This window comes from Pelobates fuscus, chromosome 7 (assembly GCF_036172605.1).
Source record: "Pelobates fuscus isolate aPelFus1 chromosome 7, aPelFus1.pri, whole genome shotgun sequence".
Lineage (NCBI taxonomy): Eukaryota > Metazoa > Chordata > Amphibia > Anura > Pelobatidae > Pelobates > Pelobates fuscus.
The window spans coordinates 17,688,242-17,713,920 of NC_086323.1; the positions used below are offsets into that span (position 1 = coordinate 17,688,242).

The 25,679-nt window shown below is 41.2% G+C and overlaps 1 protein-coding gene across 1 annotated transcript; it reads left to right on the plus strand.

Annotated features, from left to right (window-relative positions):
• Positions 1-17,814: 17,814 nt before the first annotated feature.
• On the plus strand, positions 17,815-25,364 carry LOC134568975 (tetraspanin-1-like). The gene is made up of 8 exons (XM_063427739.1): positions 17,815-17,833; positions 20,281-20,345; positions 21,867-22,076; positions 23,115-23,189; positions 23,779-23,877; positions 23,969-24,109; positions 24,373-24,456; positions 25,210-25,364. Exons 2-8 carry the CDS (start codon positions 20,289-20,291, stop codon positions 25,273-25,275), a joined length of 732 nt encoding a protein of 243 aa, XP_063283809.1. The 5' UTR covers positions 17,815-17,833; positions 20,281-20,288; the 3' UTR covers positions 25,276-25,364.
• Positions 25,365-25,679: the final 315 nt, after the last annotated feature.

The following is a 25,679-nucleotide window of genomic DNA, read 5'->3' on the forward strand; positions in this document are numbered from 1 at the left end:
CGAGCACAAATTTATATTTTAAAATAGCTAGATATTGTTTAAAAGTGAGTGATTATACAGGACTATGGACATTATTAATAATAGCTGGATCAGAAACAAATCTGTCTGGTATTATGTCGTAAATTAGGAATTATAATGTTTTCTTCTTTTTGTGTGGATCAACAGCAGTTATTGCAATATATGGACCAAAGTAGGGTCTCCTTCCCTCATTTCCTTTAGCTACTTCAGCAACACAGTGTACAGGGATATTAGCAGTGCAAAAAGCCCACTTTCCCATACCCTAGTCAAGACTACTTAGCGAGGGTAGAACAAGAACTGATTTATTAGCCAAACACTCAAATAGTTATACAGGTTTGAATGTCTATTCACCCTCCAGGAGGTGAACCGCATAACAAAAGACAATTCTTCTTTTATTTCAATCTTGTAGAATACTGCTCCTGAGGTCTATTTCTAAAAAAGAAAAGTGCATTTTTTTAGGCATTCCATGTTACATTCACATTACTGTATATTGTTACAAATTGTGTGATGAAATGTCTGGCGGAGAGAGGTGCACTAAAGTGTCAGGAATACAGTTTTGCATCCTAACACTATAGTGTTCCTTTAATTTGTGAGTTCTCATTAACCATTGCAATGTTTACAAACAGCCCCCCAGATTATCCAATTATTTTTTGTAAATCTATTTTTATTTTTTTCTAACATAATACCGAAAAGAGGGTGGGAAAGATTTATCCATGTACAGTTCAATGCAGATGTTAGACTCATTAAAGGGCAGGCAGCACGCCATGGCAGGAGCAGGGAATTTCTTTACCAATATTGATGACAGAATGAAAGATAAAGTCTACCCAGCCTATGAAAAGTGCATCAGTGTGGAAACAAAAGGATTTCAGGATTGCAGCCATGGATTACAGAATTGCAACACACAACCTAGAAGGAAGTTATCGCCCCAGGATTTTTACGGTAATAATGGACTCACCATATAATCGAGAGGTAATAATTGCACAATCAGCAGCATGAGGGACTGCTGACTTAGTTACACACATTGCTGAGAACCAGTGTGTTCACCTGTGACACAGGTAATTGGGACATTGAAACTCAGAAGCTGTTAAGGAACTTGCAAAGTGGTATTTAGCAGAACACATGATAATATCATCATGTCACAAAGTATGGCAACAAAAGGAAAGTTTTACATACTCCACAAAGCAGCAAAAACAGTCAAAGAAAACTAAAAGTCATATGACACATTTACCCATAATAGGTATATCACCATGAGGGCAGGAACACATGTTTGGTGACATTTATGGTTGACTGAACCTGATACACTATGCTATTGCTATTGAAGAACAAAAACAGACTCAGAGGAAGAATTGCAGCCATTATCAGCAACAAACACCAATGGAAACAGAGAGTGATCACCATGGACGAAGTAGCAAATAGACAAGTAATAAAATACAGAGAACGAGGCATCAAACACGATGGCAGAAAGTATAATACATCGAGTGACAAAGAGCAGATGTGTACTGGCAGAATCCAAACTGTCCAACAACTAATATTTTACCAGCACCGAACTGCAAAACAGGCAGCCATCAAATGCGATCCAGAAAATCCCACGTTAATTATGGGACGGTTCAGAGCACATTATGGAGCCCTTTAGGATAAGAACATTTTGAGTGGAAACCATTCTGATATTCTGTAGATTACTAATGTCCCAATATGTTGAGGTGCTATATTCAATGAAAACTGGGAAACAAACCATTTGTATTTAATGAGAATCGCAGAGGAATGTTCCTGCTAACCAAGATAAACCTGACATAAATAACGCTGCCCGCACTATTATATGGGTTTATGAAAACAAAATGGCGGACACCTGGGAAGAAATATGAGCGTAGAGGTCATGTCCTGCAACAAGAAGGGTCTCGCCCTAGAAATTGTGCTATAATCCCTAAAACATCTGAAATACATGAATCGACAATCTGGGAAGATGTGTAAAAACACAGAATGTATGAAGTGTTCACAAAGAGATCACATATTAAAAGCTGTCTCACATGCACACACACACACGCACACACACACACACACACACAAAATCACGGATGTGCTGTTTAAACAAAAGCAGAAAGTGAATGAGCATTGCTTTCCTTTAAATAAACCCCCACACCCTACTGGAGCTCTTTCCACAGGTACAGAACTTCCTGGTTCCTGTCATCAGGATCTATGATAAAGAGCTTTCATTTCACCTCTAACAAAACAACACAGGAAGTCGCACATATCCCCCTGCGCATGTTTGACCTCTCTCTCCTACCCCCTCCAGCCTGTTAATATTTTAATTTATTACTTATAACTTTTCCCGACTTTCATCTCTATGACCTCATCCTATCTTCCCATTATTTACCCCCTCTCTCTACTCCATGTCATCCCCTGTGTCTCCTCTTCCTGTCTATTACCTAATACTCTCATTCCAGTTTCCTATCCTTCTACAATCTACACCATCAGTCTTATTTCTCATTTCTCTGCTCTCTCCTATTTCACTCATTAAATTAATATTCTGCTACTGTCAATATTGCTCCCACAGTTCTCAATCCCACCCTTTACCCAATTCAACCTTTACCCAGTCTCTGTATAACCAGCACTATACCTAGTCTCTGTATAACCAGCACTATACCCAGTCTCTGTATAAGCAGCACTATACCCAGTCTCTGTATAACCAGCACTATACCCAGTCTCTGTATAACCAGCACTATACCCAGTCTCTATATAACCAGAGCTATACCCAGTCTCTGTATAATCAGCACTATACCCAGTCTCTGTATAACCAGCACTATACCCAGTCTCTGTATAACCAGCACTATACCTAGTCTCTGTATAACCAGCACTATACCCAGTCTCTGTATAACCAGCACTATACCTAGTCTCTGTATAACCAGCACTATACCCAGTCTCTATATAACCAGAGCTATACCCAGACTCTGTATAACCAGCACTATACCCAGTCTCTGTATAACCAGCACTATACCCAGTCTCTGTATAACCAGCACTATACCCAGTCTCTGTATAACCAGCACTATACCCAGTCTCTGTATAACCAGCACTATACCTAGTCTCTGTATAACCAGCACTATACCCAGTCTCTATATAACCAGAGCTATACCCAGACTCTGTATAACCAGCACTATACCCAGTCTCTGTATAACCAGCACTATACCCAGTCTCTGTATAACCAGCACTATACCAGTCTCTGTATAACCAGCACTATACCCAGTCTCTGTATAACCAGCACTATACCCAGTCTCTGTATAACCAGCACTATATCCAGTCTCTGTATAACCAGCACTATACCTAGTCTCTGTATAACCAGAGCTATACCCAGTCTCTGTATAACCAGCTATACCCAGTCTCTGTGTAACCAGCACTATACCCAGTCTCTGTATAACCAGAGCTATACCCAGTCTCTGTATAACCAGCACTATATCCAGTCTCTGTATAACCAGCACTATACCTAGTCTCTGTATAACCAGAGCTATATTCAGTCTCTGTATAACCAGCTATACCCAGTCTCTGTATAACCAGAGCTATACCCAGTCTCTGTATAACCAGCTATACCCAGTCTCTGTATAACCAGAGCTATACCCAGTCTCTGTATAACCAGAGCTATTCCCAGTCTCTGTATAACCAGAGCTATTCCCAGTCTCTATATAACCAGAGCTATACCCAGTCTCTGTATAACCAGCACTATACCCATTCTCTGTATAACCAGCACTATATCCAGTCTCTGTATAACCAGCACTATACCTAGTCTCTGTATAACCAGAGCTATACCCAGTCTCTGTATAACCAGCTATACCCAGTCTCTGTATAACCAGAGCTATACCCAGTCTCTGTATAACCAGAGCTATACCCAGTCTCTGTATAACCAGCTATACCCAGTCTCTGTATAACCAGCACTATACCCAGTCTCTGTATAACCAGAGCTATACCCAGTCTCTGTATAACCAGAGCTATACCCAGTCTCTGTATAACTAGCACTATTTTCAGTCTCTGTATCAGCAGTTTAACCAACCTCTGTATAACCAGCGATGTAACCAGCCTGTAAGACCATGACTATACATAGTTTCCGTATAACCAGTTTAACCAGTCTCTGTATAATCCATATGATAATAATCATATCTAGGATTACTAGTAGCTAAGATTAAGCAGCTCAGTGTTAAAATGTTTTGGTTTAGGGGAACCTAGCATTAAAGGGAATCTCTAAGCACCAGAACAACTTTAGCTAAATGAAGCAGTTTTGGTGTATAGATCATGGCCCTGCGGTCTCACTGCTCAATCCTCTGCCATTTAGATGTGTATGCAGCCCTAGTCACATCTCCCCTGGCTGAGAATCACACTGCCTCCATACACACTACCTGATTAAAGAGCTGAATTCTTTTTTTTTTAATTCTTTATTTTCGTGGTGCATTCAATGGGTACATACTCTTGTAATGCCACAACAGCATTAACAATAACGGCAGAGAACATAGTATTACATACATACGGCATAGATGATCACTGCACACATTTTTATAGTAAGTAGCATAGTCACAGGTTTACCTTCTGTGTCTAGGGTATATACAGAAGTGTGTCATCGTTAGCGAGCTAGACATAATGGTAATCATACCTAAGTGCGTTACGTAACAGGTATTTAACTAGCATGCTTTTGAGCTCAAAACGTTTATCTACATCTACATGCATGTATCGAGATGTCCTAGGGCTACAACTCCCAAAATGCCCTGCATATTGAATAAGGTGAGCAGTCCATAAGGCACAACAAAAATCAATTATCTAGACATTTAGGTCTGTTCCTGTGGGGATACTAACCAATCTTAGACGGTTGGTGTGTCTTGAGGACAGTGTTGGCAATCACTGCCATGGAGTATTTAAAGTCTTTCCCAATCAAGAGGTTTTCTGCTCCCTATAGACAAGGAATAGCTAAAATGTTGGCTCGTCTCCTTTCATGAGTAATAACCTATAATCCTCAGGCATCCTGGCACTATCACATTATGTTCGATGGTGATGGAAGTGCAAATTCTACAATCCTGGAAAGCTCTGTTCTAATCAGGGATTTAAAAACAAGCTGGATAACCTCTTGTGTGTCCAGTATCCCTTTGTATAGAGCATAAATTAGCAGGCTAATTTCTTCCAACTTCCATTGCTTCACAATTTCTAAGCACAGTGTGTGACCCAGCACAAAAAACAACTGTCAGGTTTGAGATGTCAGGACCATAACATGTACATCCCTATTAAAGGACCACTATAGTGCCAGGAAAACATACTCGTTTTCCTGGCACTATAGTGCCCTGAGGGTGCCCCCACCCTCAGGGTCCCCCTCCCACCCGGCTCTGGAAAGGGGAAAAGGGGTAAAACTTACCTTTTTCCAGCACTGGGCGGGGAGCTCTCCTCCTCCTCTCCGCCTCCTCTCCGCCCCGTCGGCGGAATGCGCACGCGCGGCACGAGCTGCGCACACATTCAGACGGTCACATAGGAAAGCATTCATAATGCTTTCCTATGGACGCTTGCGTGCTCTCACTGTGATTTTCACAGTGAGAATCACGCAAGCACCTCTAGCGGCTGGCAGTGAGACAGCCACTAGAGGATTTGAGGGAAGGCTTAACCCATTCACAAACATAGCAGTTTCTCTGAAACTGCTATGTTTATAAAAAATGGGTTAACCCTAGAAGGACCTGGCACCCAGACCACTTCATTAAGCTGAAGTGGTCTGGGTGCCTAGAGTGGTCCTTTAACCTTCAAATGTTGTTATATAATATGCAAACCCATTGCCCCTTAACCCCTTGTAATCATATATCTGAACACTGGAGTGCAGCAGGATTGAACCTCAGCAGCCTTCCTACTAGGGCTAATTGATTAAACCCCTTATTTTTTCCTAACATTAGCCAGCAATCAAAATCCTCATCAGAGAAGAACTCACACTTATTCTGGGTTCTAAAATACTTTCCTAATGTGAAACAAACTGAATGGAAATGGAAATGGAAACCACTAGGTATTATGGGGGGCACTTTTAAAGACTTCGCACACCATCAGTGAATAATTTTCAGTTTACAAGATATGCTAATTTCATGGTGTTTGCTTCTTCACACAGAAATGGATTGTATTTTTATAAGTTTGCTATAGTATGTGCCTAGAAACCGACATGTGTCATAACCCTTAAGGAACACGTGTCACCTCAACACAGTTTTTCACAATAAGGCAATCTATACACAGTGAGGTAATAAAAAGCATAACAGTGTTTCTAGATTAATCTGTAGGCTGAGAACAAGGACATTTTTATGTTGCGCTATCGCACATTTCAAGTGAGGTATAAGGTAATAGGTGGTAGCAAGTGTGACAACAGGTGTGGTGACTGGTGGTAACAGTGTGTAGTCGTCGTGGTTACAGGTGATGGTGTGCCAGGGTGTCCACTAGTTTGGGTGGTCTAGAGAATTTTGTGTCTGTCGTGGTCAGGCGTATGTGGTACTGTGTGGCCCAGCTCCCTGTCGAGGTTGTATGTGGCGTTTTGTGGTGTTGTGTGGCCCAGCTCCCTGTCGAGGTTGTATGTGGCGATGTCGCTCATCATGCCTCGTGTGAGCGGATCCTATGTCAGGGTGTCTCGGTCAGGCTGTCTGTGTGTTAGTGTTTCCTTGTGTGGTGTCAGGTGTAGGGAACACTGAGACCTGTGTCAAGCTGGGTAATATCATGCCAGTGATAAATAATAGGAAAAGAAAAAAGATACGAAGGGAAACAATCGTTCCAACAGAAAGTTATAAGTCTATTGTGGCCCCAGGGACTGCGTATGGTATGTGGAAATTCTGTCCAGTCGATGTTGTTCAAGTGTCCCGGTTTTGTCGGTCCCGTGCTTCTCGGAACAAATGGCACAGTGTTGTCTGGGTCCCATCTCTGTGCAGTGGACTCTGTTGTGTCGCTTCTGTCCTGTAATCCCAATTTGGTGAGCACTGCAGGCAGGGCCGGCGCGTCCATAAGGCGGCACAGGCGGCCGCCTTAGGGCGCACCGGCTCTGGGGGCGCATAATTCCAGTGACCGGCAGGAGGGAAGTGCTCCCTCCTGCCTGGTCACCTCCTGGATCCCCGGAGCTGCTGGGAGGCGTGCCGTTGCAGTTGATTAGGAGGCGGCGAGGGAGCTCTCTGATCTCTCTGACCGGCTCCCTCGCGCGCCTTTTGCTGATGCCGCGGGAGCCGGAATATGACATCATATTCCGGCTCCCGCGGCATCAGAAAACAGCCTGCGAGGGAGCCGGTCAGAGAGATCAGAGAGCTCCCTCGCCGCCTCCTAATCAACTGCAGCCGCACGCCTCCCAGCAGCCCCACAGGACCACCAATGAAAGACCCACGCCAGCACTCCAGGTAGGGAGGCTGGGTGGGAAATTTACATTTAATTTAGATAATTAATTACTGTGTGTGTATGTGTGTGTGCATGTGAGTGTGAGTGTGTGTGTCTGTCAGTGTGTGTGTGTTCGAGTATGTGTCTGTGAGTTTGTGTGTGTGTGTGTGTGTGTGTGTCTGTCAGTGTGTGTGTGTGTGTGTGTGTCTGTCAGTGTGTGTGTGTGTGTCTGTCAGTGAGAGTGTGTGTGAGTGTGTGTGTCTGTCAGTGTGTGTGTGTGTGTATGTGTGTCTGTCAGTGTGTGTGTGTTCGAGTATGTGTCTGTGAGTTTGTGTGTGTGTGAGTATGTATTTTTCTGTAAGCCTGTCTGTATGTATGTATCTGTATGACGGTATGCCTCTGTATGTATGTATGTGTCTGTATGTCTTGTACGTATGTTTCTGTATGCATGTATGTAACTGGATGTATGTTTGTCTCTGAATGTCTGTATATATGTCTCTGTATGCATGTATGTCTCTGTATGTACGTATGTGTGTGTCTCTGTATGCCTGTATGTCTTTGTATGTATGTATGTGTCTGTATGACGGTATGCCTCTGTATGTATGTATGTGTCTGCATGCCTGTATGTCTCTGTATGTATGTTTCTTTATGCCTGTATGTCTGTATGTATGTGCCTGAATGTCTTTGTATGTATGTTTCTGTATGCCTGTCTGTATGTATGTGTCTGTATGACGGTATGCCTCTGTATGCATGTATGTCTTTATATGCCTGCATGTCTCTGTATGCATGTATATCTCTGCTTGTATGTCTCTGACTGTATGTGTCTGTATGATTATTTCTGTCTTTGTATGACAGTGTACCTGTATGACTTTGACTGTGTGACTGAAAAATGATGCCTGTGTGCCTGTGGCTTGGGAGGAAAGACACACAGGTGAAGATGCATTTTTTTTTTTTTTAATGAGGGTTGGGGGCGCCAAAATGCATCTTCGCCTGTGTAACTAAAAATCCTAGCACCGGCCCTGACTGCAGGTACCTCTGTGGTCGCGGAGACCCTGTGTGTGGTCCCGTTGTGGGTGATTAGCACGGATCTAGGTGTCCCCCAGTGGTATGGCAACTTTGCGGAGCGTAATAGGCTCGTAAAGTGGGATAGTGACCGGCGCCACTGAAGTGTGGCTCTGGTTAGATCCTGGTAGAAAAGCAGCTGTGCATTTTCAAAAGCCAAGGGGGTTTTGTCCCGTACTGCCGACATGATGTTGGCTTCGTCCTGTGTGGTGGCACAGCGTAGGATGATATCCCTGGGATTGTATGAGGCATTGTGGTTGAGGGTGGGAGTCTGTACAGCCCGTCGAGGAGTGTCTTCCGTGCTGTCGTTGGTGGCAGGATGGTGGCCAAGAGCCGTCTCACATAGTGAGGTAGTTCTTCAGGTGTTATGTCAGAGGGTACCCCGCGTATTTTGACGTGGTTACGACGAGCACGGTCTTCGTGGGTTGCCAGTTGTAGGGAGAGACCCTGTTGGGCGGTCTGCAATTGTTGTATCGCATCCTTTACTTCTGTGATATCTGTGTGCATGGTCATGATGCTCTGCTCTGTCATCCTCACTCTCTCAGTTACTTTCTGTACTTCCCCTTTAAGCAGGCCCACATCTGTGGCCAGTGTTTCCTTAATGTCTTGCACCCAGTTATGTAGGTTTTGTTTAGTGGCCAATGTGTTGTCTGGTGGTGCCTGTGTTGGTGTCAGGGTGTACTCACATTCATCCTCCGTTTGAGCAGGTGTGTGAGATGCCGCCCGGGTCATTGTCGGGGTTTGTGGAGCCTCCGCGGCCATCTTAGATTGTGCCTGCCTCTGCAGTAGAGCCCTAATGTCGGTCTGCCCTGCCGGGTGACCGGTTAGTACCTTTTGTGTTCGTCTCCCCATGTTCGTTGGGGTATTGTTGCAGGTCGGCAGAGGGCCGCTTGAGGGTGGGGGCTCTCCTCGGCTGTACGCTCCGTCCAGGAAATACTCGAGCCCGGCGGCTGTCGGCGAGGTATAGGCCTTGAGCCTCCGTTTTACCTTTCCCGATCTCTGGGGTTGAAAAAGGCATCAATGTGTGCGTTTTGTCACCCTGGTGTCGGTTTCAGGATGGGTCTGGCTATCGGTTGGTTCTTTTTCTCGATGTTCGCGGATTTAATTCAGGCTTGGCAGGAGCAGGCAGGAATGGTGTCCGCTCCGGTTCAGGTTCAGGCCACGGCCCCCAGAGCTGAATTCTTTTAACACCCCTTTCTGCACACTGCGTTTAATTTACACTTTCTTAACTCCTGCTCGGTTAATCGCCTGCTAGATCCTGAAGGCTAAGCAGCACAGAATTAAGCAGTGAAATGGCTGCTGCATGATCTATACACCAAAACCACTTCATTAAGCTAAAGTTGTTTTGGTGCTTAGATTATCGTTCAAGGTTCTGTAGACTGTAGCTCCCATGATTATCAACCAAGCAAACTTCCAATGATATTATTGTAGTGAAACTATAGCATCATCATTATTAATGACATCAGTAGTGTATAATGTAGAAATAATAAAAGTTTTCTTCAATGTAATTATTCTATTATTATGCAAACTACAGCAGGCACGCTTCTATAAAATGTATACAGTCTGTGGAAGTTTGCTCTGCCGAGGCATTCTGAGCCCTGTTTGATTCTGTGAATTTTCCCAAGTGATGGAAAAGACGGGTCTTATATATGATTTATTTATGTTTATTTTAACGGTTGTGTTTAAACAAACATTAGCACAATCACAGCCTTTGTTATAGGAGTTAGTTGACATAAGACGTAAATGTCACTTTCAACAAAAGCACTATTATAGGATCATTTACACCTATTTAGTAATGAGATGTATTGTGCAATCACTGACTGTCCTCAATTTCACTCCCTGATTTATAACGCCGGACATTTATAAAGAAAACGTGGCTAAACTAACAGAAGGCCTATCCTCTTTACTAATGCAAATTTACTTACAACGTAAAAATAGGACTATTGAGAAGGTGAGTTATTTTTAGGTATTTGGTCCATCCTTTATTTTCATCTCGTATTTCACTGTGCGTTCAGGAATAAACACTTAACAAGTTACACCATAATTATAAGAATGACGTGGAAAAAAAAGTCTCTGCAGAACAATGGAAATGACATCACTCTCATGTGATTGAGCACTCACTACTAAGAGCAGTTGAACTATAACAGATCTTATATAAAGTATTCTTGAAAGTGATAGTCAAAGGAAAATTATGTTAGACACTTAGAGGACATTAGCCACCCCCCCCCCCCTCCCCCCCACACACACACACACACACTCACACAGACACATACAGACACACACACACTGTTTTAGAAGGCAATGTTACATAGTGACAGATTTTGGGGGAAAGCATTCCAAGTTGGAAGAAACCTTATGTGAGATCATTTGTTTTGAAAACATCTCTATAAAATTGGGCTGTAAAAAAAAAAAGGAGCAGCCGTCATATCCAGGGCTCGAGTCCTGCAGGAACGCATGGGAACGGCGTTCCTGCACTTTTTCCAAAGCAGGAACGCCGTTCCCAGTCCTGCAGGACCTGCCCGCTGCCCTGCTAACTGAACACAGGGACCATCACACGCGGCGTTCTTCTCCAGCTCTAACTCTCGCGAGACCCGCGGCTGTGAGAGCGTTGCCACGGGTTACCATGGCAACGCTCCGCACAGGCGAGTCTCGCGAGAGTTGAAGCTGAGAGAGCTGGAGAAGAACGCCGCGTGTGATGGCCCCTGTATGCAGCGGCTGCTACCCTCCACCGGACCACCAGGCGATCTCCCCCCTCCCTGACAAGGTAAGGGAGGGGGGAGAGTAAAGTAAAAAAAACATAAAAACAAAGGTTAAAAAGCAAATGCATCCCCTCCCCATCATCCAGCACACACACACACACATAATCCAGCACACACACACATAATCCAGTACACACACACACACACACACATAATCCAGCACACACACACACACATAATCCAGTACACACACACACACATAATCCAGTACACACACACACACACACATAATCCAGCACACACACACACACATAATCCAGTACACACACACACACATAATCCAGTACACACACACATAATCCAGTACACACACACACACACACACATAATCCAGCACACACACACATAATCCAGCACACACACATAATCCAGCACACACACACATAATCCAGCACACACACACAATCCAGCACACACACATAATCCAGCACACACACACACACAATCCAGCACACACACACACAATCCAGCACACACACACACACACACATAATCCAGCACACACACACACACACACAATCCAGCACACACACACACACACACATAATCCAGCACACACACACACATAATCCAGCACACACACACACATAATCCAGTACACACACACACACACATAATCCAGCACACACACACACATAATCCAGTACACACACACACACACATAATCCAGTACACACACACACACACATAATCCAGTACACACACACACACATAATCCAGTACACACACATAATCCAGTACACACACACACATAATCCAGCACACACACATAATCCAGCACACACACACATAATCCAGCACACACACACACACACAATCCAGCACACACACACACATAATCCAGCACACACACACACACACACACACAATCCAGCACACACACACACAATCCAGCACACACACACACACACACATAATCCAGCACACACACACACACATAATCCAGCACACACACACACACACAATCCAGCACACACACACACACACATAATCCAGCACACACACACACACATAATCCAGCACACACACACACACATAATCCAGCACACACACACACACACACATAATCCAGCACACACACACATAATCCAGCACACACACACACACATAATCCAGCACACACACACACACATAATCCAGCACACACACGCATCATCCAGCACACACACGCATCATCCAGCACACACACGCATCATCCAGCACACACACACATCATCCAGCACACACACACACAATCCAGCACACACACACACACACATAATCCAGCACACACACACACACATAATCCAGCACACACACACACACACAATCCAGCACACACACACACACACATAATCCAGCACACACACACACACATAATCCAGCACACACACACACACACATAATCCAGCACACACACACATAATCCAGCACACACACACATAATCCAGCACACACACACACATAATCCAGCACACACACACACATAATCCAGCACACACACGCATCATCCAGCACGCACACACACACACACGCATCATCCAGCACACACACACACATAATCCAGCACACACACACACATAATCCAGCACACACATAATCCAGCACACACACACATAATCCAGCACACACATAATCCAGCACACACACACACACACATAATCCAGCACACACACACACATAATCCAGCACACACACACACTGCACTTACTACAAACACACTACATTCATTATACACACTCTACACTCATTACAAACACACTACATTCACTGTACACACTGCACTCACTACACACACTACATTCACTATACACACTCTGCATTCATTATACACACTCTGCATTCACCACACACACACTACATACACTGCATTCATTATACACACTGCATTCATTATACACACTCTGCACTCACTACAAACACACTACATTCACTATACACACTCTGCATTCATTATATAGACTCTGCATTCATTATACACACTCTGCACTCACTGCACACTACATTCACTATACACACTCTGCATTCGCTACAAACAAACTACATACACTGCATTCACTATACACACTCTGCATTCACTACACACTACATTCACTATACACACTCTGCATTCACTATACACACTCTGCATTCACTATACACACTCTGCATTCACTACAAACACACTACATACACTGCATTCATTATACGCACTCTGCACTCACTACAAACACACTGCATTCATTATACACACTTTGCACTCACTACAAATACACTGCATTCATTATACACACTCTGCACTCACTACAAACACACTACATTTATTATTCACACTGCAATCACTAAAAAAACACTACACTCACTACAAACACACTGCATTCATTATACACACTCTGTACTCACTAGAAACACACTGCATTCATTAAACACACTCTGCACTCACTACAAACACACTGCATTCATTATACACACTCTGCACTCACTACAAACACACTACATTCATTATACACACTGCACTCACTACAAACACACTACATTCATTATACACACTCTGCACTCACTACAAACACACTACATTCATTATACACACTCTGCACTCACTACAAACACACTACATTCACTATACACACTTTGCACTCACTACAAACACACTACATTCACTATACACACTTTGCACTCACTACACACTACATTCATTATACACACTGCATTCACTACACACACTACATTCATTATACACACTCTGCACTCACTACAAACACACTAGATTTATTATTCACACTGCAATCACTAAAAAAACACTCTACACTCACTACAAACACACTACATTCATTATACACACTCTACACTTACTACAAACACACTACATTCATTATACACACTCTACACTTACTACAAACACACTACATTCATTATACACACTCTACACTTACTACAAACACACTACATTCATTATACACACTCTACACTTACTACAAACACACTACATTCATTATACACACTCTACACTTACTACAAACACACTACATTCATTATACACACTCTACACTTACTACAAACACACTACATTCATTATACACACACTGCACTCACAACAAACACATTACATTCATTATACACACTCTGCACTCACTACAAACACACTAAATTTATTATACACACTGCACTCACTACAAACACACTACATTCATTATACACACTGCACTGAATACAAACACACTACATTCATTATCCATACTCTGCATTCACTACAAACACACTACATTCATTATACACACTGCACTGACTACAAACACACTACATTCATTATCCATACTCTGCATTCACTACAAACACACTACATTAATAATACACATCCTGCACTGCACTATATGCATAGGAGTGTAATTTTTTTTTTTTAGGGGGGGGGGGGAGGCGGAATCTTGGGTGAGTTCCCACACTTTTTTCCCCAGGACTTGACCCCTGGTCATATCACTAAAATTCTTGTTTATGTAAAGTAAAGAATGAGGAGTGACTGTCAAAGGGACGGTGACATTAATTTCCAGAGAGACAGGAAATTAGAAATGAGGTTACAAGAAGTTCAGGCGATCTGTCAATTTCCCTGTGGTGTCATTTTATGGGAAATAATTAAATCACTAGTCTCCAGTTAAACAGATTAGCTGTCTGTTATCAGGGGAGAGAGATCTGTGCTACTTAAGAGGTTAAACCCAATGTCAATTAGCCAAAATTGTTTTAACCCAATGACGAGTAACCATGATTTCCCATGATGCTTAGAAAACCTTATGGAAGGTTGAGCATCATGGGAAATGTAGTTAAGAAACTCTCTACAACATAGGTGATAAACTGTGGCCCTGCTGATGCTGGACCTCATTTCCCACAATTCCATGCATCCTATTTAAAATTATGCGAACACGACAATATTGCCCAGATGTATGTCATTGTTTGTTTTTGCTAAAAAAGTAATGTCTAGTTTGTGTAGAATTTTTGTGTAAAAGTCTTTTGTTTATGATATATGTGGGTAATGTTATGTTTGCTGCTAAAATCATATAAATTATTAGAAAATGTGTTTTTCCATGGTACTATGTAGAACAGTTGACTGTCTTTAACCAGGTAACTGTACTTACATGATGCATAAAATAGATGGATGGACAAAAAGAGCATTAATCATTAACTAGTGTCAAAGTATATAGAAAGGTAGGTGCCAATGTATAGGGAACAGTACAGTACTATAACAATGGAACAATATAGGAAACTTGATTATTTTTTCCAAAAAAATTAAACTTTTTTTATTTATTTTTTATTTTTTTAATAGACTCTCACTACTGTCCCTTTTTACTAGGGAATGTACAATAATTTAATTAACCCTTCATCAACTGATAAGAAAACTGTCACATAAAAAAAAAAAAGAAAGACAAAAAGACTTTGTATTATCTGGGCATAATGTCTTAAAACCATACCTATCATCTGTGACACAGCATTCAACAGGGAGATCACCCGGTCTGCCGAATCACCTCTCTCAATATGCTTTGCCAGCCTTAGCTCCATGTTGTGCTACTTCCTATCCCCCATACATTGCGACTTAGAGAATGGATCCAGTTTGGCTATTTTGACTTGAAAGGAATACTCCAGGCACCATAACAACTACATCAGAATGAAGTTGTTATGGTGCCAGGAGTTCCCTTGCGCCAGCTCACCTTCAGGGGCAAAACCAATATCAAATGATTTAACCCAAAGTATCTGTCTGACGCTGGTCAGCTCTGCCCCCAGAACTTCAAACAGGAAGGCTCGGATAGGGGCACTGCTGATAAGCTATGAGTGAGTGAGAAATGTATGTATTTGTCTCACTCCATTTTGTGAATGGGAAACTACTGATAGGCTAAGGGTGTCAGCCAATCAGTAGCACCTCTGTCCCAGGCTTCCTGTTTGAAGCCTCAAACTGTATCAGAAGTGTGGGGGCAGAGCTGACCAGAATCGAACAGAAGACTTTGGGGTTGAACCGTTTGATAATGGTTTAACCCTTGAAGGTAATCTGGCACCAGCAAACACCGGGCACCATAAGAAATCAACTCCAATTATGTTGTTGTGGTGCGTCCCTTAAAGTTAGAAATTAACGTTGAATTCACTTGGAATTCTAACATTATTGAAAAAAAACACTGGTATTATGATGTCCAAAATGGTTATTCACTAAGGTGAGAATTGTCGTGAATTCAAAGTGAATTTCAAATTTAAAGTGGCTTTGTCACCTGGACAAAATTTTTTAGCTTTTCATGAAATGCTCATAAAGACTGTTAAAATGTAATTGAAATTTCAACACAGTCAAAACATATAATAAGACAAAGTAGAGACTATGGTAAAAACCTGCCTTGGTAAAACTTGTCAAAAGGCGTATCTACTATCATCAAATTTCCTCGTTTCCCCCAGCTTTCGCTTGATTCAGCTGTGAGAACGAGGCATAATCTTGCTCATTGCAAGATCATATTCTTGGGGGCCCCTGAGGTCTGGCAGGGTCATCCATAGACATTAGTGAGGTACTCTTGCGCATCAGCGAGAGCACAGATTTGGCATGGGCTGGTGGCTGATGACAGAAACATGGCAGGTTCTGCAAGGACAACATCTGGTGGCCAAAGCACTGAAACACTGCGTGCTCTATAACCATTTCTAAAAGCAGATGTGGACATGGGAGTTAGAGTAACCTTCTAAGCCATGACCGTCCCTTGCCTAGATTTGTCCAGTGGAGATCAAATAGTCCCTACTTTGTCTTGTGTATTTTATGAGAAAAAAAAACTGAAATAAAGAAAAGACCAAATTCAGAGAGAGGAAGAAAAGACTAAACGACTAGAGAAAAGTAAGTTTGGGGTGACACAGCCACTGCGAAAATAATCCTGGAACTGATAATATGATTCGATCAGAAGCGGGTAAACAGATAAGACTATAGGGGCTAGTACAGGTATGTGCTTATTGCTTTAAGCAAGAGTCCCACAGAATGGCTCGATAAAAATAAAGAACAAAGTGAAGGATAATTGTATTGTGTCAGCACAGCTGCATGCTTGTGTTTAATACACGTTTGTATTTTTTGTTGTTCTTTATTTGCTGCTAAAATGTTTTCAAGGAAAAAGAGAAGACATGTAACAGTTAAATATTAAATAAAATGTGTGGGGGGGAAGCGAGGGGGGAAGAAAATTTAAGAAACAAATTAAACAAAATGAAGTAAAATTAGAATTTCACAGTATTATTGTCTATTTATAATATTCTATTATAAAATGCTAAAATTGCTATCTTGTTACTTGTTTTCTGTTTCTAACATATACAACATAACATATATAACTATTATTATTTTATTGTTTATATAGCGCCATCAGATTCCGTTGCGCTGTACAATAATTTGGAGAGAGAAATACAAATATTTACATATATATATATATATATAATCCAAGCTATAATTCAAATACTTAACCAATGCTCTCATTTTCTTGCTGTGTATCTAACAAGGGGCGGAGAGACAGCCAGGTACAGGTGACAGGTGAGAATGAATGAGGCTCTCTGATTGGCTGACTTGTCCTAGAATGTCGTAATACCTTTCACTGCTGCACCTGTTAAATGCAAAGCACTTCACTAGCACTCTCTTAACCGTTTTGGATTGTCTTGGGGTTGGATCAGACTCTTGTTTATTCTCTTGCTACCAGCCTTTAAAAGTAAGTGTTCCCTGTAGACTGATCTGCTACAGCTGGGTTAAATCATAATGTTTATATATCTATATATTATAAAACACATGTCAGATTTTCCTGGACACTGCTGGTCTTTGAACATTGATATCATTGTCTCTAACATATCAGATGTATGTAATGCTGGGGAGAACTTTTCCTGTGTAGCACATTAACGTGATCTGTGTCATGGGAAATGTGAGGATCTGACCTGCTTGGGTTTATCCTAAACCTTGTAATAGCTAGGTCTAAACTACTTCTCTCTTCTAATTGAGAGAGAGGGTATGGGTAGTTCTTTAACGTTAATGGTAAAGTGTCTGGAACCTGCTAAACTGCATGTATCACCATAACCTGTGTGGGTTTTGTATTGTAAGGAGTTTGCTGGGAGTGATAAAGTAACAAATCCCACGTTCTAATGTATTTTGCTACTTTATTTTAAGTACTGACAGATTGGAATGGTAGACTATTCACTAACCTGGCGTTTCAATCTTAATCTGAAAGTTTTTTTTTTTGTTTTTTTTTTAACAAATCCATTTAATTCTCCAGAATAGTGAACGCCATGTCTGTCTCATATATGTATAATAGTGTGTTTGTCTCTAATTAGGAGGGATGAAAGGTGACTTGAAGATCAAATTTGCATTGCAAAACTTTTTTGAATGCTTGCCAAGCGTCAGAACAGGATGTGATAATGCCAGCACTAAAGGGGCATATTTACTAAACATTGAGTTGAAAATCTTGGATGGGTTAACACATTTTCCAAATCTAACTTTTCTTTTGGTCTAAAGATTACGAAATATATATAGTTTACCATTTTACGTTTATAAATAAACTCTGCATTGAAGGAAATTAGTGAAGGTTTATTCAATAACATGCGAATTGTGGAGAATTGAACATGGGTAAATAAATGGTTGTAGCAAACTTCCTTTTTTGCTTTATTCTCTCCTCGCCATTTTATATGGAAACGTCATGGTAGAGTCTAGAAATCACTAATATAGGTTCAACTTCCCCTTCCAAGCAGTGGTCAGAATGTAATGCATACATTGTAGGATGGAGGGAAAGATTAAACAATCTGCCACCTTCGGAGGGGACAACATTAAACCTTTAATTTGTGGTATCTGAGCAATGGTTAGGCAAACATCAGATAAGTTCTAGCACATTGCTGTCCTAGAGGCCTTGGGCATGGAAAAACAAATAGCACATACATGGGCGTTAGCTCTGCAGCCTTCTTCTACAGGAAAAAGTGTTTAAGGAATTACTGGAACACTGTGTGTCCTGTAAGAAATAGAAGGGTTGGTACATTATTGGCGTATGCATTTCAAACCTTAGCGGAACCGTGAGATTTAAATGTCAACGTTGTTATCTCAACTACTGGCAGCAATCCAGTGACTGTGACATTTTCTAACAATGCCATAAAGGAAGGGAGCATGGGGTGTCTGTAGGGTTAGTGGGGTATGGTCAATGGGTACCTGCATTCAAGAATCTTTGGACTGGAGGAAGCTATAACGTCTGTTTTAAAACCGATTTCGCAATATGCACTTCACGAGAAGCCGCCACCTCCACTCCAAAATAAGGTTGTGTGTGGGTTTTTTTTTTTTTTTTTTTTTTTTTGTCTTTGGGTTACAATTTTAAGTAACTCCTGGCACGTATATTGCTTGTATTTAATATTTTAGTAATCCTTTTCATTTCAGGATTTAACGCCTTTAAGACCAGTGAGTGTCCATACAGTAGTAAGCAGGTCTTTAAATAATTTTATCTGAAATGGCCAGTCCATTAAGCTGGGCTTTAACCCCTTAAGGACCAAACTTCTGGAATAAAAGGGAATCATGACATGTCACACATGTCATATGTCCTTAAGGGGTTAAAGACCCTCTAATCCTAAATAATCAGTGTTCACGGACCAGACTAAGATAACCGCATGGAATGTTACTGACCATAACCACATCTGCCCAAGTGGTCTCTGAAATTGGTGTATTGTATGTGTGTGCACTCATCCCAAACTAACAAGATTTTTCTAGTGAAACCTCTAATCTCAGATCAGTTAAACTAGATTTCCCAGCCCGAACCTAATTACCACACTGTGTATTCTAACACTTCCATGTTGATTCTTAATTTTTCGTGCCTGTATAATCTATACTACCTCCCTCTGCTGTAATGCAAAGTGCCAAGTACTATTTAGTGGCCTAAATATACACTGTATACATACTGTGCTCACCGTAACCACCTCCACCGCAATGTGAAAGTGTAGGTTGCTCAGATACCACAACTGTAACTTCCAGTTAACTGGTCTGTGCATTAATATGTTGGGGATTACACAACAAAGTGACTATTTAATTAAAATCAGAAATCAAGGCTTCCTTGTCCATGTTAAACGTGTAGTGTCTTTCTGTTGCTGTATGTTTTAACCCTTCTTTGTCCATTTTTTTTTTTTTTTTTTGCAGACACAACCATGGGTTGCTTTACGTGCATCAAAGTGATAATGGTTATATTCAACGTCCTCATATTTGTAAGTATCCCTCCAAGTCCTGATTTCTTCTTTGCCAGCCTTGAACACACAAATAATTGTCATAGCTAGCTGTTTGTGCTCTCTTGGCAAACTAAAACCATTTGCATCTACATTTCGGGGTTCACAGCTATACACTTTAACAAGCATTCTGTAACGCAGCAGGCTTCTCCAAACTCCGGCCCTCCAGATGTTGCTGAACTAAAACTCCCATGATCCTATGAATGAAATGGATAGGCTGAGAATCATGGGAGTTGTAGTTCAGCAACATCTGGAGGGCCAGAGTTTGGGGAAGCCTGCTGTAACGAATATTTCACATTATTCCATAAAGTAGGCCGATGGTTTCCCGGTTAGTAATTGGATACAATCTTCTTGTTATCTTGGCTTTCCTCCGTGCTCATTCAATCATTGAGTTTTGACTATGGAGGATTCGAGGAAATTCCAGGTTGTGTAATAAACTCTGGAGTTTCCAAACATAGACAAAATTCCTGTTAAACACCGACTTCCTGGGCAAATCATGCTCATCCTATGCAATCCAATCAGCAGGTATAGCGTGCGGTTACAAACCGAATGTTTAACTTTTATTTCAATCAATTTAGACACTACAGTTCTCCAATCACAAAGAATTTTACCCCACTCAAACACAGAGAGAAACTTACAATTTTACATCTCTGCCTTTTATCCAGAGTTAAGCTTGTTGGGTAAAGTATAGCTCTAATTTAGACCTCACTTTTTTTATTTTTTTATTGGATAAACTTTAAAAAAAATAAAATTAAAATAAAAAATTATTTCTTCCCCCTCTTTAAGAGCAATACATAGGATGACATTCTGTAGCGAATCTAGTGGGTTTATCAATTTAAAACCGTTTTAGAACATCATAAACACACTTTTTTTTTTTGTATTCTTTCAATGTGGCGGAGACTTAATTACTAATAAGAAATATTGTGATAATACTTTCTGAACCTCATGCATTCCAGCATCTATCTTCATAAATACAAATTCCTCTTATATCCCACTAATGCTGCACCCCATATTTTTGGGAAACCTGCTTCACGTGCGTGTTATGTTGGAAATTTCCAAATCCTATCCTATCCTATGACCCTATTAATGGTTGTCATTTATAATACAGTATAGTGTAACACCTTGCTAGTGTGTGCTCCTTCTGCCATAACTCCTAAGTGTCCCTATTTAGAAGGGAGAGTCCCTACTTTGGGCCCAATCTCTGTCCCTCTTTACTAGCAGCTCCATGTTGTTGATGTCTGAGTGTAAAACAGAGCTCTACAGAAATAATACTCCCAGTAATGTGTCTTTATACTACAATCAATGTGTTTACAAAGCAATGTGTACATAAGATACATTGTTCTTGTTCTAAATAGCATTTTAGTTGTAAAAATTGTTGGTACATCCCCTAAAATTTCTCAGAACAGTCATGCCCCTGGCCACACACCCCTAAAATGGAAATGTTTGGAGGTATGCTCTGTCACAAAATAATGACCCCCCCCCCCCCCTCTATTCTCTCCATAGCTCGGAGGTGGTGTTCTCCTCGGAGTTGGCATCTGGGTCACCGTGGACAGTTCTTCTTTTCTGAAGACGTTTGCAGGATTATCGGCAGACACTGCTGCACAGTTGATAAATGTCGGCTACCTTCTCATTGCTCTTGGATGCCTACTGATCATACTGGGCTTCCTGGGATGCTGTGGAGCTCAAAAAGAGAGCAAGTGTCTCCTAATCATCGTGAGTAATCTGACTACTACTCCTACTGACATCCCGTAGATTAAATATTTTTATTTTTTAGATTTAATGTTTAGATTACACCATCACATACTTAGCAATTATAAGCTAGCTACAAAACTTCCCTGTCTCCTTGCTGTGGCCGATCCTGCTCCCCATCATTACTGATGTCTTGATTGCTACGAGAAGCATCTCAATGGACACATTATTTGCCAGCTGTCAGAAATGAGACACACTTGCTTTTAATTTGAGTGAGGCGGGAATCCCCCTTCAAATGTCTGACAGCTGGGAGGTGTTATGTACAGGATTTGTAAAAGTGACAATTTCTCCTGAAATCAGCACTTTAAAGCTACACTATGGCTTTAGAAATATAGGCATGTATTCCTAACATTATAGCATTACCCTGCCTTTTTTGTATTTATCCAACTGGCTGGCCTTGTTGCTAGATTGACAGCCATAGGGTGTAATGAGTCCTGTTACTTCCTGGTTTGGTTAGCTCCATGGATCTAAACTCAAGGGCAGCAATTGCCCAGAGCACCTACCTTGCAAGGAGCTGCATTGGGATGTCTGATTGGACAGCCATAAGGTCTGGGTGAGGTAAGAAGGGGAGGGCTTGCAAAGGCTGTAGACTAGATCTGCTTTTGCAAGCTGTTCTTGGATATACGCATTTTTTTTTTTTTTTGTTCATTTGGGTATAATTAAATGCATGCATGTTTTTGTTGGGGTATATCTACTAAACAGTCTTTTTGGGCAGTAGATTCCCTTTAACCTCCTGAAGTACTTCAGTTTGATGTACCTTAGGGAAGTGTAGTCTGTGTTTTTTTTTTTTTTTAAGCTCTCTGTACCTACCGGAGTATTTTACACCTAGTTTGTCGTGCGATGGATACAGCCTGGCAAACCTTTTTTGTACAATTTGACTCTACATAGTAATGGTCCTTTTCCCCAGCCCCATAATATAAAAACACCTTGCATTCACTTTTGATTTACACCATTCTGTGAATCTAAAGAATCTAATTTTTTCATAACTTTTTTTTTTCTTAGTTTTTCACAATTATCCTGATCATCTTCATTGCAGAGATAGTTGGTGCTATTCTTGTCTTGGTCTACTCTTCTCAGGTAAGATACATCATAAGAAGACCATGTTTCTCAATTTATCTAGGTGGTTTAGAACGAGGACTCGTGTGTGGTGTGTGTGTGTGTGTGTGTGTGTGTTTCTTTTTTTTGGTTTGTTTTTTCTTCTCTCTCTCCCTCTCCCGAAGTCTTTGTCTGTGATCCAGGCGCTTTGAGAAAATGAATATTCTCTGCTCTGTTCTTTTGTATTCAGTACACACCCCTTGCCAAACCAGTTCTGCTAGCTTTCCTTTCACTGGGTAATACTACTTTTTCATCTATATTTCTTTAGAGCAATCACAATAGTTTTGTTGCTGGGTTCGTGTGTGTGTGTGTGTGTGTGTGTATATACTAGAACTGGGGAATGGGAGGAGTCCCTAAGAGATGGGTTTGGTTTTTATATTGTTATATAAAATTTGATAAAGACTAGGTCACACAAGGTCTAGTCTGTAATAATGTGGTTACTGAGAACCCATAGCTCGGCTCTAATTCCATAATAAAACACCTTGCTTAATGCCTGAGCATGGAACTCTCTCCTTCATTCTTGTCTGCCTGCTTTTTGTGTTTATAACATATTTTTATTTTCTGTCCATAGGCACAAACCTGGTTAGCGGGGCTCCTGATACCTGTTCTACAGAAGGAATATGGCACAAACCAGGATGTGACTAAACTGTGGAATGCAACCATGATGGATGTAATACGACTGCACAATTGCTGTATATTGACAAATTGTTCTCTGCCCACTCACCCTGAATAATCTGATTCTCCTTGGGTTTGTTTTTCAGGCCAAGTGCTGTGGTCTAACTGGGTACAGCGACTTTAACAATTCTACCTATGTGCAACAGCACAGCAGCCAATACCCATCTTTCTGCTGTAACAACACATCACCCTGTACAGCAGCTGTGGCGAACACTGCCAAAATACCGGTAACTATTAGTAATATGCAATGACTTTAACATAGACTGTGTGTTTTAATAATGTCCCCTTGTAGTCACGGTATATCCTACCAGTTAATCGAAGAGGTACATGCTATAGTTATTCATAAACATGAACTCTGCTCAACACGGAGGTAACACAATGCTCACTGCTCTCGCAGTAAAGAGGTTAAATCTGTTAAGACATATCCACAAACACCTCATCAGAGATATTGTAGTTATTTATTAATTTGTATTCTTTATTGCTTCCTTAGGGCTGTTTTCAGCATATTCTGGACCTTGTAAAACAGAACGCACCTATTGTGGGCGGTGTGGCGGCCGGTATCTGTGCATTGGAGGTAAGAGGATCATTATACACTAATGGAGCTATGAGTTATTGGGGAGAGTTGGTATGTGTATTGGGGTTTTCTTTCTCGATTTTGCTTGCTAGGTTTCTTTAAGGTATATCTTTCCATATAAAATTGCAGAGTTTTGGTAAAATCCTGGATACCTTTTTTATACAAACCTGTTTATTCTGTGTACAAGTCCACATGGGTAGCATGTTAATCACACAACCATTCAATATGTACCACTCGCAATCACCGCAACTACAGTAAACTTACAACATTTCTAACTTCACTAGAGGATTATAGAAATGGTGACAGGTGTCGTTCTGATCCCAATGAATCGTCATTATGGTGGCTGTGTTTCGGACAGTGTTCTCAAGGACCTACAGTGTAGTGGGTTCATGGGATGTAGAAGTGCCCAGGTGTCATGGCAGCCATCTCCTAGACCTAAATTAAAAATTATATTTTATCTTCTTATTTAACCCCTTAAGGACCAAACCTCTGGAATAAAAGGGAATCATGACATGTCACATGTCATGTGTCCTTAAGGGGTTAATATACTAATTTCCTTCGTTGTTATCATTGATTTGAAACTGACTCAAAAGTGTGCAAATAAATCACTGTTCTGTAAAAACGATTGGCGGCTCTGAACAGTAGTCTGGTAAATGTACAGATGGTCAGGTCAAAGCAAGTTGCGTACAATGTAAATATGTGTATTTAGAGTAACTTTGTGGATATTTATGTCTTTTATTTTTGTCTTGTCAGCTGGCGGCTATGATCGTGTCCATGTATCTCTACTGTCAAATAGACAAAGGTGGAAGCGTCCACTAACCGAAGAAGAAATCTGCTGAAAATGATTTGTGTACATTGTATAAACTGACATTTAATACCAAATAATATAAAGAAACATGCAACATGAATACAGCCTGGCTCAGCTCTGTAACCTGACGGCACTATATGGTGGGATTTTCACCTAATCATGTTACCAAATCACTCTTTAAAGTATAATTTTCTATCTGTTGGATGTAATGCTAGACTGGATAGAGATCTAGATTGTGACCACTAAGGGAATATATTGCGCAAGAGTATTGATCCCTATTTTGGTGACCATGATCCGTCACCCCTCTCGACAGTATCTTGCTCAAAGGGGTGTTAAATAAAATGTAAAATGCACTATAAATAGCTTTTTCTGGACCCAATGTCTTTAATCCTTCCTCTTATTTTAGCTGAAGCCT

What these genes read in the sequence shown, in the direction of transcription:
- LOC134568975 (XM_063427739.1), top strand. Translation starts at nt 20,289, where the DNA reads ATGGGTTGCTTTACGTGCATCAAAGTGATAATGGTTATATTCAACGTC. An exon ending in GCAAGTGTCTCCTAATCATC is followed by an intron (nt 22,077 to 23,114) that starts GTGAGTAATCTG and finishes TTTTTTTCTTAG; the next exon opens with TTTTTCACAATTATCCTGAT. An exon ending in TCTTGGTCTACTCTTCTCAG is followed by an intron (nt 23,190 to 23,778) that starts GTAAGATACATC and finishes TTCTGTCCATAG; the next exon opens with GCACAAACCTGGTTAGCGGG.